General features: G+C 44.5%; 1 protein-coding gene and 2 long non-coding RNA genes across 3 annotated transcripts; all 3 read left to right on the forward strand.

The window, feature by feature from the left end:
- LOC139337425 (uncharacterized) lies at positions 1 to 365 on the forward strand. The gene is made up of 3 exons (XR_011602534.1): positions 1 to 25; positions 144 to 217; positions 340 to 365. It is a non-coding gene; the product is annotated as an uncharacterized lncRNA (long non-coding RNA).
- Positions 366 to 4,254: 3,889 nt separating this feature from the next.
- LOC139337420 (uncharacterized) lies at positions 4,255 to 4,659 on the forward strand. The gene is made up of 3 exons (XR_011602533.1): positions 4,255 to 4,311; positions 4,428 to 4,501; positions 4,619 to 4,659. It is a non-coding gene; the product is annotated as an uncharacterized lncRNA (long non-coding RNA).
- A 1,589-nt stretch (positions 4,660 to 6,248) lies between these two features.
- rrp36 (ribosomal RNA processing 36) lies at positions 6,249 to 12,483 on the forward strand. The gene is made up of 8 exons (XM_070979993.1): positions 6,249 to 6,357; positions 8,329 to 8,761; positions 9,508 to 9,640; positions 9,719 to 9,785; positions 9,865 to 9,969; positions 10,053 to 10,130; positions 10,624 to 10,741; positions 10,912 to 12,483. Exons 2-8 carry the CDS (start codon positions 8,362 to 8,364, stop codon positions 11,061 to 11,063), a joined length of 1,053 nt encoding a protein of 350 aa, XP_070836094.1. The 5' UTR covers positions 6,249 to 6,357; positions 8,329 to 8,361; the 3' UTR covers positions 11,064 to 12,483.
- Positions 12,484 to 15,707: the final 3,224 nt, after the last annotated feature.

Genomic DNA, 15,707 nt, shown 5'->3' on the forward strand with positions numbered 1-15,707 from the left:
CTGCTGAAGCTCTGAACACTTGAAGGTAATGATGTGAATCTTCTGTCTCTGTGTCTCAGTGTGAGGTTGGTGGGTGGTGGTTTTACTGATATTCTGGAGGAGCTGTTGGTGTGAGCCAGTCTTCATCATGTTCTCTTCCTCAGGTGTGATCACTGGAACCATGCTGAAGGTAGCGCTTGTGCTTGGATGCCTCCTGAGCCTCACGCTGGCTCAACCTGTAAGTGTCACATTCTCAAACTCAGCATCAGCACCAGTGTTCTTATATGTTGATACCATTACTGTTATTGTGACAGAGTGATGTAGTGGGTATCAAACATGTGACTTGTGGATCTTCTGCAGATGGAGGACCAACGATTTGCTCGATCTACCTCTGACTCTGACTCTAACTCAGACTCCAATGAGGTGAGTGATTTCTTTATCCTCTAGAAGTGAACATTTAACACACCTGGATGTCAGTTTCTGTGAAATTCCTCATGAAGAGGAACTCTTCTGCTTTATATGTGACCATGGATGTTTCTCATTTTATTGAACCCAGACGACAGCGCAGATTGCAGAGCTTCAGGATATTATTAGACAGCTATTGGCTGTTATTGAAGCAGCTACTACAACTACAGCTCCCACCACCACTACCGCAGCTACTACGACTACAGCTGCTACGACCACTACCACAGCTGTCACGACCCCTGCTGCAGCTACTACCACTACAAAATAAAACTTTAAACCAGGGTCAGAAGGTGAATTAAAAAACAGTATTTAATGACATGAATTAACTTTTGTTACATTTGCTTTTTCTGTCCGTTTGAGAAGTGTCTCCTTCTTTCCACAAATTCAAACAGTGTTTTTCCCGCTCATCGTTCCAGTTCAGTGAAACATGTGAATCAAAAGCGGTGTGTTCTCTATGAAAATAAATGGAAAGCTTGGACCAAATCTGTTTGTTCTTCTTAAAATCCACATGTTCGAGAGTCACTAATGATGCTGGGTGGAAATGTGTGGATCACAGAAATGATTGCACAGACCGAGAGGAAGACAGAGCTGGAACATGTCCATGTTTAACTCTGTGAAGAAAAGTTTATTTTTGACCAAACCTGGTCAACAGAGGAAAGACAAACCATGACAGTTTCACTGACTTTTATGCTGTTTCTGTCCAGTTTGAATGAAATGTTACACTTTGAGTCACAAAAGCAATTAAGGTCATCTTAACTCAGTAAAAGAGACCAACTTAAATTAAGATGGTACACAGTTGCATTGTTTTCTTTTATTTGACCCTCAGGCCCTCCTATAAGAAGGTGTAAGAACATGTCCTCACTTGACATTCTGTGATTTTATTTAGTTTATTTATGGGAAAAGCAAAGACAGCATGTGAAACGTTGAATTTCAGTGATGACTGACAGCCGGCAGCAGAGACAACACAAACCTGCTGGAATACAACAATGACGTTGTGCAAGTGGTGACCCCGAATGATGGACTGAAACCCAAATGTGACCCAAAGCACAGCAGCTCACAGTGTCTTTGAATGTCAGGGGAGTCAGCCAGGGCTTCAGATGGGGCCAATAGGGATAACGTAGGCTGGCACTGTGGTCTGCTGAAAGACAAGGAGCCATATACAGACACGCATAAGGAGGCGACTACAAAGTAAAACAGGAAATGCAGTTCGTCACACCGACAAAGGTCCAGACGATCCAGTCCAGCAGAAATAGTTTATTTCAAAAGAGACCAAAAAGAAAAACCACGCATGTTGTCAATGTGGTTGAAGAGCAGCTTTCCGTTTGCTTTGGCTCTGCCTCGGATCAGCGTTTCAGGCGAAGTGCTCAGGACTTGTGAGGTCAATGTGATGTTAAGACATAAAGCTGAAGGGTTTCTTCGAGAGTCAGACTAAGACCTGCTCTGGCATGTTGGTGACTGATATAAGCAAGTCTTGCTTAGTATCAAGTTGTGATAACAAAGACACCTCGAACAGTATATTTAATGTATATATTTAATGTGGATTTAATGACAACAGTCAGAAACATCCGTGAAGGTGTCGTGTCATTGCTCTGATGGTTTCAGTCTCGTGCGCACCCTTTCAGGTAAAGCGTTACCTGTTCTCTTGAGGTGAAGGTTACCAGAGGACTGTGTATTTGGTCTTTGTTGTGCACATCTCTTGACTCTGAAGGTAAGAACTTCACCTCTGGACACCGGTCATAGTTCAGCAGTGCAGCCTGCAGTTTAGCTTCTACTCTTTGTGTTTCTGCTCGAGGAAGCGTCCATGTCTTTCAGCTCTGAAGCTGCTGCTGGTCCTCGTTTGTGCAGATTTTCATTGCATAACTGAAAGCATCTCAGTTTTCACACCTCAGCAGTGTCGTTTTCATGGTTAGCAGGACATAGCTTGCATTGCACAACAGAGGAATCATTTCAACAGAATGCATATGTGCATACGATTACCACACTCAGCTGTCCGCCACAGCTCACAGTGTCTAGACGTGTTTACCATTTCAAATGTATTAAGGATGTGGCTGCGACCTCAGACAGAAACCACATTAACACAATGTCATGACAGCTTTTCTATCAACATATTCAGCACTGAAAGGGGTTTAACTTGCTGGAGGACAATATGAAAACCTTTCACACATGTAGATTTGAATGACAGCTGGTCCCAAACCTGCTGGAAAGCAACAGTAATGAGTGTCCCAGACCCCAAATGATAGAATGACATTATTCAGGACATTGATCTGCTGTATTTGCATGTAAAAGCAGTGAAACAATGTTTTAATGAGCTTAAACTGAATGACTGCACTACAGTAATATTCTGGCTCATGACCACTAATTATTTGTAAAATTTTAAAAGCACCTTTATCATTTTCCTTCTTCATTTTGGGTCCCTGGCATCTTTATACTGAAAATCATAAACCAGAATTTGGAGCTGCAGATGATTAGAATTTGAGGCAAACCCAATTAACTGTAATATATATACTGCGTTTATCACATCGCCCAGGTGTGTCTGATAATTACCTGGTCCACCTGTTTCCTCACCTCAAACTGTGGGGGAGAAAAGGGGATTTTCCAATGACTGAAATTTGCCAACGATGCCGTGCTCTGATGAAATGACCTCCACTCCTGTAACTGTATATAAGAAAAGCTCAACGTTCAGAGCGACACTACAACAAGCTCCTCCACCAGAGAGACAGTCTGCTGAAGCTCTGAACACTTGAAGGTAATGATGTGAATCTTTTGTCTGTGTCTCAGTGTGAGGTTGGTGGATGGTGGTTTTACTGATATTCTGGAGGAGCTGTTGGTGTGAGTGAGTCTTCATCATGTTCTCTTCCTCAGGTGTGATCACTGGAACCATGCGCCAACAAATCCCAAAATGTGAGACGGTGAGCTGGAAGAAAAACAAAAGGTCACTGTTTCTTCAGAGCTGAATGCAACAAAGATGAGTCACAGATCAGCTGATGAGCTGATCGTCCACACGGTGATGACGTGGAACACAGCAGATTCAGCACAACATAAACTGGTGAGCATTTTAACACTGACATGAATGTTAATCATGAAAACTTTCAAAATGCAAAAGTGAAACGACAATCGGTGGATCATTTTCTTTGAGATTTCAAAGTCAAACTGTAAATCAGCAGCATGTATCTGAGCACATCTGACAATAAAATGTGGACGTAAGATTCAGTGAACAGCTGACAGACAAAGTGAAAAGACCAAATAAGGATTTGAGTTAACAACATTTTTCAAACTGAATCACTGATATTTTCAATGAAGTAGGTGCAAAACAGAGTGAGGATCAAATGTGTTTCTATGCAGACTGTAACAGTTTCATTCATTACGTTTCTCTGCTGTATTTGTGCAGAAAAACTGTGAAATGACTCTGATCACTTTAAACTGGATTTCTGCACGATGGCAATTTTTTGAGTGATTATCACTAATTATTTCTCAGTTTCTATAAGCACCCATATAATTTGGGGAGTTCCTGCAGCTTTACGCTCTGTTAAGATGAAAAAATAACAAGTCAGACTCCAGATGATTAGAAATGGAGACAAATCCCATCGACTGCAATGCACTATTTCTAATATCAGTTATTAAATATATTGCACTTATCACAGCGTCCAGGTGTGTCTGGTACTTACCTGGCCTACCTGTTTCCTCACCCCAAACTGTGGGGGAGGAAAGAAGATTTTCCAAAGATTGAAATTTGCCAACGATGCTGTGCTCTGATGAAATGACATCCACTCCTGTAACTGTATAAAAGAAAAGCTCAACATTCAGAGCAACACTACAACAAGCTCCTCCACCAGAGAGACAGTCTGCTGAAGCTCTGAACACTTGAAGGTAATGATGTGAATCTTCTGTCTGTGTCTCAGTGTGAGGTTGGTGGATGGTGGTTTTACTGATATTCTGGAGGAGCTGTTGGTGTGAGCCAGTCTTCATCATGTTCTCTTCCTCAGGTGTGATCACTGGAACCATGCTGAAGGTAGCACTTGTGCTTGGATGCCTCCTGAGCCTCACTCTGGCTCGTCCTGTAAGTGTTCTTACATGTTGATACCATCACTGTTATTCTGACAGAGTGATGTAGTCAGTATCAAACATGTGACTTGTGGATCTTCTGCAGGAGACCGAGATGGAGGCGGAGGGAGAGATGGAACACCAACGATTTGCTCGATCTGACTCAGACTCCAATGAGGTGAGTGCTTTCTTTATCCTCTAGAACTGAACATTTAACACACCTGAATATCAGTTTCTCATGAAGAGGAACTCTTCTGCTTTATATGTGATGATGAATGTTTCTTGTTTTATCGAAGGCTACCACCACATCCACAGCAACACTGTCTGCACAACAGCAGCAGTTGTTGCAGCAGCTCCTTGCTCGTCTCTTAGGGTGATAACAAACTACCACTGCAGCGGCTGCTACAACTCCTCCTGCAGCTACAACTACTGCAAAATAAATTCTGCAGTGTAATCACAGTGAATAACAGCCACCATCGAATGACATCGATTTTTAACATCAGCTCTGTTTTGTGTCTGTTTGTCTCTTTGCAAACTTCAGTGATGTCTTACTGTCAAACCCTCTGTATTCTCTGCTAAATAAACCTCAGCAATGCAAAACATAGACCAAATATGCTGGCTTTTATTAAAGATCCATATTTATGAAAACATGAATGAAGCTGTATAGAAAGGTGTGGATCATGGATCATTTCAACACCTCTGTCTGTCTGACACTTGTGAGGACTGTGGTCAAGGTGAGCCACCACAAACATGGTTTCATTACATTTCACACCGGGAAGGCTTTTCGTTACCTCGGCTCTTGGAGGTATCTCACCATGGGAGGCGCCCTCTGGCTCAACCAATCACAGAAGCTCCGATGCCTCCACATTTGTCAGGAGATGGGCCAGTCATCTGGAGCTGCCCACCCTTTATGGATGCCCCTGGTGCTCTGCATGGCATTCTCAAGCTCATTACTTCCACACAGCAGAGCAAAGGGCGCTGACTGAAAAGCAGGCAGCTCCAGCTCAGCGTGGGGCAGCAGGGTTAGGGTGCAACTTCACCCTCCCACAATAACACTGGTGCACAGACAGCGCATTTCATTCATTTCTCCACTGGCTGACATCATTGCCTTGTTTTGAGAGTCAACACACTTCAAGGTCCCTGCAGGCAATCTGGAGAGTTCCTCCCCTGCAGCTCGATGAAAAGATTGCCTCCAGCAGTGGCGTTCTCACCATAATGTTTCCCCTAACTCTCTTCACTCCATGAATCCACTGCTGAACAAGAGAATATGCTGTTTCCACCTCAGTTGTACTACCTTTACTGTGTAATTTCACACATCTCAGAGAGCAATGTAGTCCCCATTTCTACTTGTGCCTCTTATAATTTGATGCAGATATTTCACATTCTGATTTATTATGTTCATTTTCACAGAATCACTGAGTCTTCAGACTGTTGTGTGAGGATTGCGGTCATGGTGGGGTCAGCAAAGGTGTGAAATTGAAGACATCTGTATGCTCAATCACCCGTAGCAGGTTCTTCTTGAACAAGTCCAGCACATAGAAATGGCAGGGAAGTTACATGTTCCTCACACAGCTGGCAGAACCTTAAAGTTGGTGATCCACAGGCCAGTGTAACCTTTGCCGTGAAGTGTCAGAACTCTTTGTCCCAGTTGGACAGGACGCGGGTCGACCTCACAAGAGGCAGAGGAAGGCGTCTGGCTGTGTCTGACCAGCAGAGGGCAGCACAGTCTGTCCGCGAGAACAAGCGTTTTCCTGGTGAAACGTTTATTTTGAAACCGGAAGTACATAACTGGAGAGACTCTTTCAGACGGCGTGGACACACGTGGATAATGGAGCTCAGCAAAACGGGACTTTAATAAGAACTTCATACCAGGTTTAGAAACCTTAATTTTATGTTATCCGTCGTGTAGTAAATGAAGCGATTCAGTCTCCCGTCCCTGCTTTGTGAGGACTTGTTAGCTTAGCTAACGTTAGCTAACGTTAGCTAACATGTCCACAACAGACTGTCACGTCAAACTGAAATGAAAACCTGTCGTTTTAAAATGTTATTTGCTTTTTCCTGAATCCATGTTTTTAAGAAAACTCGTAAATCAACCGTCTACTTTTTCTACGATCTAATTATGAATTCGGCATATAAACGACTGACAGAAACGCAACATTTAAGAAGGTATTTCTCCTTATGTGAGCTGACACCGCTCGCTAACAGTTAACAGTGGGTCTGTGAAAACAAGCTAAGAAACCACATATATGTGGTATGTGCACCATCGTTCGACATATTTTTGTGTGAATAGCTGCAGTTCAGCTGTGTCCGCGTAGCGCGTTTTTATTACGCCACTTCCGGAGCGCCACCGATTGAAACTGCTTTTCGCCGTGTGCGTATCAGAGGGACCAAACTGTGTTTAACCGAGAGTCAGACTAGCTGTGAATCAGTAAAAATATCTGAAGTCCAAACGCTGAGCGTCTAACAGCTGCAGCTGGAGAGAAGTTTGAACTGTTTGAAAGAACGAGAAGGAAACTGGAACCGGAAGTCCGGTTACACAGAGCAGGTTTAGGCTCTTTACTCTTTAAAGAGCTAGAAACCAGCTGCTTTCCTGTTTCCACTCAAACAGTTCAATTCTTTAATGTCACATTTACAAACTGACACAATATTTACACTCAAATAAAAACGACAATCTCAGTCATACAGTCATAAATACACAAAATGTGTATAGTACTGAAGTAGTACTGCAGTAGGCCGATGTACAGTGGTGATAAAATGAATGAATGAACGGTTATGTTGAGCTGATATAGTGCACATAATGATGTCTGAGCTTGCTAACAGGCACTAAAATAAATGTATTACAGTAGTTGGAGATGATAACAGGCAGTAAACAGTAAGTTAAAGTAGTATGAAGTCAGGTCAGGTTTAAACCCTCTGCAACACAGTGAAGAACCCATCAGTGATCTGGAGCTGCTACCAGGAAAACACCAGTCAGCTCTTCTGGATGGACTCCAGACGTGTCTGTAGTGGATACAGTATATATATATGGAATATTTATACTGCGTGTGTCTCCATGAGCAGCCTGTACTGACCTCACCTAAACCAGCGTCTGTGACAGCCAGTGAAGATCTGGTTAACTCAGCTAACTTTACAGCCTCAGCAGTATGTCTGCATGCAGCAATGTGACAAACGATGAACTGCTTTAAAACATCCAGCAGAGTGAAAACTGACCGACACTTTAATTAACTGAATGAGACGTTTTCAGGTCGATCGATTGATCAATTAACTTTCGTTTATGCTGCATTTTACTGCTGTAGATGTTTCAGCTTGAGCTCATTGAACTACTTTATATCCTGTTGGTGCTTTAATCTACAGCAATGCATCATATTCTAGAGGATCATCGTAAGTTTGCAGCGCGGCCGTCCTGTGAGAACCACGTATCTCCAAAAAGCATGACAAGCTCAGAAAAACAGGCTGTTTTCAGCTTTGTGACGATGCATTTTCAGCTGATCCAAGAGGCTTTTTAAAGTTTATTGAGCTGAAGAAGACATGAAGGAACTCTTCATCCTTCAGTTCAGCACAAACATTCAGCATCAACACATCTGGAGATAAAAGCTTTTCTCTGGACAGGAAGGAGATGAAGAGTAACTAAAGCTGTAGTGGTTCATTATAAAGTACAGTATTTCCCTCTGAGACGTGGTGGAGTAAGATTATAAAGCTGCACGAAATGGAAAGTACTCAAAGTACAAGTACCTTGATTTGGTTATTATGTACAGTACTTGAGTAAATGTACTTGGTTCCACCCCTGTGCCTCAGGAGGGTGGAGGCCTCTTCATCTCACTCTTCCTCCTTTACTTCCTGCAGCTTTCTGAATCTTCCAGAACCACAAACACTGAGATGAAGCAGCGGATGAAGCAGCGTTGGCGGCCGGAAGCCTCAAAGAGGAAAAATGTGACAGTCGGCAGCAGCGATGAAGACTCTGACACGGAGAAGAACTTCACCCTGCTCACCGAGAGAGGAAGAGGAGCTGAGGAGGGAGAGCGGAACCATGGAGGAGAGGAAGAGGAAGGATTCAGCAACGATGGCGAAGAAGGGTCCGCTGGAGGTGATGAAGAAGAGGAAGACAAGGGGGAATCAGATGGGGGCAAGGAAGAGTCTGATGGCAGTGAAGATGAAGAGGAGGAGCCTGAGGGGGATGCAGACAGCGAAGACTCTGAGGAGGAGGAGGAGGAGGATGAAGAGCCAGAGGATGAGGGTGGGAGTAGTGAGATCCAGACAAGAGACGACATTAAAAAAGGTGAGTTAGTGTGCAGGTGCTCAGCAGGTGAGACACTGAGGACGTCCAGCCGTGCACTGAAGTTGCTCTTTCATGGGACACGTCAGCGAGGACGGCTGCACTGTTCATGAAATGTCCTCCGTCACAGTGAGACATCCCAACAAAGACATGTCTCAGCTACATTTTATTGTCACGTTTAGATGTATCTTCATCCCCATTGTTCGCCGTCGACTCGTTGGTGTTTGTGTGATGTGATTGGAGAAACGTGTTAAATTAGAACGTTAGTTTACTTATGATTATGTTTTTCGAGTGTCCAATCAGAAGCAGTAGCAGTCTCTGATCAGCGTCTTAAGAGGTACAAGGACAAAAAAAGGATGAAGACAACTTAACTGTCAGTCAACACGTTTCATCAGACGTGAAGCAAAAACACGTGAAAACAATTCAAAAGATGTCCTGTCGTACACAGACACATGTCAGCCAATGGGTCGCTGCTGTATAGATGGTCACATGACTTCAGGCCAATCACAGGTGAGGGAGTTTTTAAGGTCATATTAGATGCGAACAGCAGTGAAGTGCAGAGTAATGGACAGTGAGGAGTTGAGATGAAGATAAATACAGAGTGAAATGAATAAAACAGAAGACACATGTCCATTAATGTCCAATTCTGGACATGGTAACATGTTGTGTGGTCCACGAGCACTGACTCGGCATCAGTTGTTCGGCCTTCATTCAGTGACGCCGGGCTCTGCTCTGTTCTCGTCTGCCAGAACTGTCCAACATGTCCTTCGAGGACATCATGAAGCTGCAGAGCAAAGTGGGAACCAAAGTTTACAACGAGGTCGCCTATGGCGGCAACAGGAGCAGAGCGAGCAGCAAGAAGAGACGGCTGAACAAGAACAGGTGAGCGTCGTCGGCTGAAGCTCCACCTCCTCACTTTTCCTCGCTGTGGGGTTTTTAACAGTGTGTTTGTGCTTTCAGGCCGATGGAGGTTTCAGCCAAGAGGCCGGCTCCGTTCCTCCGTCAGGTCGTCTCCGTCAGGAAGCCGGTGAGTGAAGGACAGCTGCAGGTTGTCCATCCTCTCTGCCGAAGGAAACGCTCACAGCGATTGTGTTTGTGTCACTCAGACTTGGAGAGACCCTCGATTTGACGACCTGTCCGGAGAATACAAGCCTGACATCTTTGACAAGACGTATAAATTCATCAAGGACATCAAACACAGAGAGAAGGAGGTGAGACGTCAGATCAGACCTGCAGGCGGATGTCCGTCTGAAGACGTTTGGACTGAAAATGAACGTTTGCTGTTTGTCTGCAGATAATCCAGAAGAAGCTGAAGAGGACGAAGATGGACAACCAGAGGAAGGACAAACTGCAGTTCCTCCTGAAGAGGATGGTGAGTGTCACTATCCTCTGCCTCCACCTGCAGGTCTGTCAGGTTCAAGCAAAATGTCCAAAGTCTTTAAAAACCAGCCAATGGAAGCTCAGCGTCACCCAGACGTGTCAAATGGCTCTTCTGTCTCCAGAAGCTTGACTGTCCACTCGTATCATTATTTCTTTTTGTTTTCATATCACTATGTGTGCGCGCGCGTGTGTGTTTACAGCTGGTTTTAACTCACACAAAGATCGACTCTTAAATCATGTGTGATGTCTGTGGCTGCTGATTGGCTGGAACAGAAAGTGTTTTAAAAATGCCCCAGTCAGACGTCAGCTGACACCCGATGAACAAAGTGCAGCGTGATGACATTGAACTCATCACTAACATCATATCATACTGGTCCCACTGGTCCCAGTGTTCACTTCTGCTTTGCTTTTATGAGTTCCAGCACTTCCTGTTGGCCTTTCACAGTAAAAGCTCTTTCAAATGTGCGAACTGTGACTTTGTGCAGGAAAACCAGGAGCGAGCGACGAAGAGCCGAGAGCAGCAGAGAGAGAGAGAGCTGCAGTTCAAGAGGCAGCAGAGAGAACGAGCCAATCAGGGCACGCGACCGTTCTTCCTCAAGAACTGTAAGAACAATCTCTCAGTCTCAGACAGAGACATTTTGAGACATCAACAGTTTTCACAGGTCTTAGATCTGCAAAGATAAAGATGTCATGACGTCATTGCGCTGAAAAAATTTCAAACTGTAAGAAGCCACTTTTTAACAGCAATGTCTCATCTTTGTTGTTCTTTGTAGCTGAGAAGAAGAAGCTGCAGCTGGCTGAGAAATATGAGGAGCTGAAGAAGAGCGGCAAACTGGAGAACTTCCTGAGCAAGAAGAGGAAGAGGAACGCCGGGAAGGACCGCAGGAAGCTGCCCAAACAGCTGCAGAAGAAGAAGTCTGCCTGAGGCGCCAGGGACGCAAAAACACCAGACGAAGAACTGACGCGCTGGATGGAACTTTAAAGATGGCCGGCACTGAGCGAGCAGCTTGTAATGACCCGCCTCAGCCTGCAGGTGGAGCTGTTGTCTGTTTGACTGGACTTAATTAATTGTCTCAAAGGTACATTTTCTACAACTGGAAAACATCTGCGGTGCGTTCAGGGATGCTCGGACATCCCGTCGCTGAAATGTTCCAAAGCGTAATTTTGTTTTGAGTGTGAAACTTTCTTCCTGCTTCTCGATTGGTCGAATCTCACCTCAGGGTCCGCTCACGACAGGACACAGAAATACGTTTGACTGTGATCTTTTATTTGTTTGTATTGCTGAGTGTGCCGTGCCTACCCATAATGCACAGCAGTTTATTAAAGGCTGATTCCTGAACTCTGTGACGTCTGCTTGTACCCGCAGTCTGTCTGTCCTCGGGGACATGTGGTGCAGTGTGGTTCAGAGGACAGCAGCGGGAGCTACAGGACAGAAGGTTCAAACTGCTCCACACACACACACACACACACACACACACACACACACACACACACACACACACACACACTCTGTGTGATGTTTCTGTTTTCTCTTCACACAGCAGGACAAACAGTTTTTCCTTTCCATAAACCACAAACTGCCTCTGAAACATCTTTATTTTGTTCTTTCTGACTTATTGATTTAATGTTCGTGTGTCACACACGTCATTCATGACGCAGTTTGTCTGAGCAGTACATGATGGGAGTTAGCTCCCATGCTACCTGCAGTGACTGATGGGAATGAGCCTGAACTCTTTGTGTTTGTTTCTGTACGGTGGCCTGTGGGGCACAGAAACAGCAAAGCCACATTTCCCAGTAAAACAAGCAAACGGACACAAATAGAAAACGAGCCTTTGAACAGCAGAAGTTAAAGCATTTCTGTTGCTGTTGTCACTGTGTTTATGAGCACAAACAGCTGCTTTTGCACCATAAACGACAACAATAGAAACATGTTCACACACGTGACAAACATTGTTGAACAGGCCGAGATCAGCAGGTTTCTGCTGCTCCGTCCAGGCGTCAGTGTCTTTCAGTCGGAGTCCAGCAGGATGCAAACTCAATAAAATACAAGATTCAACGTGTTGCTTCAGTAAAAGTGCAGGATTATCAACAAACTGTACTTAAAGAAGTTCTCACAGAATGTCTTCTCAGAGAGTTCTCTGTTAGCATATTATTCTAATAAATAACACTGGGTGGATTATTAGTACTGCATCCTGTCATACAAATACACTGTATGGGTTTTTAGGTAAAAAAGAACAAGTAACTACAAGTGTCAAATAAAGTGTCAGAGTGATGAATAACGACTCCACGTCGACTCGTGATTAAAAATGTTTACATCTTTCAAAATAAAAATGTGGAAACATCAGTTTATAGTCGTTTTCTTTTCTTAAAGTGTCTGTGATACAAAAATGCTGTTAAACAGAATAACGAGGTTCCACTAATGGGCAGAATGTTGTGTCGTATGACGCAGCAGAACACACCCGGTCTGTCGTCCCGCCTGCCCATCGTTACCTGTCTGCGTCACTCTAAAACAGCGCCACCTGCCACTCCATGGACTCCACCGTCTGAGGACAGACACTGTGATTCACTGTATTTCTGATGGAAGTGTCCCCACGACGGGAAAACTCTTAGCGTCACTCCACCGGACTGCTGCGTCGATGATAAGGGTACAAACTCGCTGACGGTTCGACACCAATGGTCTGTGACCCGACGTCAAACTTCAAACTGTAAGTTTTGTGTTTTACTTTTTTGTTGGTTAGCCTGTTCAAATTGGTGCTAGCATGTTGCGCGGCTAACGCAACCTTTTGCGTGGCTCGGGACTGATGTTGGACTGATTCTGTAACTCTGAATGACTGTCAGGAGAAACATTACGCCTCATTTCAAGCCAACAAAATAATTACAGCAGAAGGTTTGAAGTCGCTAACTGCTCGTGAAAATTAGCATGACATGGCCTCTTGTGTCAACTAAGGCCACTTCAACTGTTTACACTGGACCAACCTAATCTCCAGATCTTTGAATAACATTTTCAGTTGCTTTTATTGCTTTCACATCCACCGACTTCTTAACTGCTTTCAACTCTTACACTGATATTTGAACAGGAATAGACACTTCAACTGCTTTCAGTGGTTCCACTTCACCGTAACAGACACTTTAACTTCTTTCAGTGGTTCCACTTCACCGTAACAGACACTTTAACTGCTTTCAGTGATTACACTTCACCGTAACAGACACTTTAACTACTGTCAGTGGTTCCACTTCACTGTAACAGACACTGCTTTCAGCAATTTCCCTTAAGCTTATCAGAAGTTCTTTCCGTGTGTTTACTTTAGCCAACACCTCAACTCTTTTCATAGCTTTAACCTGAAAATGTCCGAACTGACTGATTTCACCACCAATACGTCTCTTAAGCTCTGCCGTCTCTTTAACCTGCGAGCAGAGAAGTTTTCTCCCTTCTTCTTTGGTTTCTCTTCATCTTCCTGAGGCCTCAAATGTCTCTCAAAGTCAATTAGTGATGTAACGAGGACACAGTGCATTCTGCTTCCCTGCACACTAAGCTGCTGTCTGACAGGTGGCATTCATCCCTTCATAGCACTGCTCGCCTCTCAATCCTCTCTGTCCAACAATAGAGGACAAAGTGGGGGCCACACATGGGGGGCCAATAATAGAGGGCCTTATATTCATGAGCTAATACAGCCCCCAAACACCCCCCCCAGCCCGTCCATCAACCTCCAACTTGTCTTTTGTGTTGCTGCTGTTATAAAAGTTAGAAAAGCCTCTTCATTGAAGAGAGGTGTGTGTGTGTGTGTGTGTGTGTGTGTGTGTGTGTGTGTGTGTGTGTGTGTGTGTGTGTGTGTGTGTGTGTGTGTGTGTGTGTGTGTGTGTGTGTGTGTGTGTGTGTGTGTGTGTGTGTGTGTGTGTGTGTGTTCTTAAGCAGCTTCTTGTATAATTTAATGATGGTATCTGATTATTAAACTCCTTCAGATTCTCATCTTATTTCAAACCCGCTCGTTCTTTGTGCCACACTTTTAAAGTCGTATTGTTGAGTAAAAAACGTTTGCAGTGATAAATTGTGTCCCTTTTTTGAGACCTTCCACACATTGAAATATTTTCTATCATCTTGTTTGTTCATTCATCAAAACCATCACTGATGATCTGAAACATAACTCCTCCACAATCAAACCTAAACTTGAAAATGAAACCGTGAACGACACTTTTGTCAAATATCATAAGCAAATAAACTGAAGGTGAAATTCCAGTTTGATGCACAGTTTCCTGTCGGTGTTAGCTGTGGACCTCCACGTGAAAAAAACTTCTTCATCTTAGAAAGTCATGATGAACCTGAGGATGAAACAGCTTCTGGAGCCGAAGGACTCGTCTGATAACGAGTCATTAACACTCATTAACGTCTGTGCACAGTGTGTATCAACTCCAGATGTGAAGGCAGATGGTTCCAACAACCAATCAGGGCTGAGCTTTCTCTGTTTGATCAAAGGGTTGTTGGTCTTGTTCTTCTTGACACTCCATCAACAAAAAATGATGTTATTTTTAAGAGGAGCTCTTAATGTCAGCTGTCCAGTCTGCAGGAGGGGATTGTGGGAAGTTTTGCTCAAAGCTGCACCTTTAATGTCTGATGGAAGCCATCTTTGGCTGAGACAAACTGTCAGGTGAACCTGTTTCTCTGCTCAGGATGGATTTTTTCGTTGAGTGGAGTTTGGGGATGAAGGCTATCATTGTTCTTGCCCTGAAATGGCCATCGACAGACGGTCTGCCAACACCACCTCCTCCTCCTCCTCCTCCTCCTCCTCCTCCTCCTCCTCCTCCTCCTCCTCTCCAGGTGAACACGCCCTCCACGATTTTCATTCTCCTTTCTCTTCAGTGTGAAGCGTAACGGACGCCTTGCCGTGATCGAAACCAAACCTCCACTCTCTTTCCGATTCATGGCCGCTCTGGTCGTCCATTGTTCCCACTGAGACCCTGAGCATCATGAATAGCCAATAAAAAACTCATCGCTCCTGAAGAAAAGGTGCCCGGAGAGGCAGTGATGGCCTCCATGCAGCTCCCAGTGTGGAAACCATCTGTCCGCTCGGCCCCCTGCTCGCCGTGTGAAAGGGATAATTGAGTGTTATAGAGAGCAGAGAATAGATCTCTGTGCTGCTGATTTGTATTCTTTAGAAAGAGCCAGGGGTTTCACACCACATCTGCCCCTCATCTCCATTCAGCCCATTCACTGTCCCATCAATTAGCACACTCAATTAAGCCCTCATAATCCATTTATCGACACACAAGAGCTCCATCGAACGCCACGCCCGCCGTGGAGAAGTGGCAACAAATGAGACTTTAGTGACTGTTTTCTTTAGAGGAGGGAGGGAAACAATGCAGACTGATGGCAGAGTGAGTCCTTCAGCACTTCATAAGAAGAGCTGATGGTTGAAAAGCCGAGTGCCGCTGCAGCTGGCAGCGAGCCGCTGAAGGCGGCGGCGGCTGCTGGCGGCGTGAACGAGCTCCCTGCTCTGTTTGTCGGCCATTGTTCACCAGATCATGAGCTGCCTTTTCTCTGGAGTGTTACGTTTAATTAGAGGAGGGTTGAATA

This window comes from Chaetodon trifascialis, chromosome 2 (genome assembly GCF_039877785.1).
Source record: "Chaetodon trifascialis isolate fChaTrf1 chromosome 2, fChaTrf1.hap1, whole genome shotgun sequence".
In the NCBI taxonomy this organism is placed as follows: Eukaryota; Metazoa; Chordata; class Actinopteri; order Chaetodontiformes; family Chaetodontidae; genus Chaetodon; species Chaetodon trifascialis.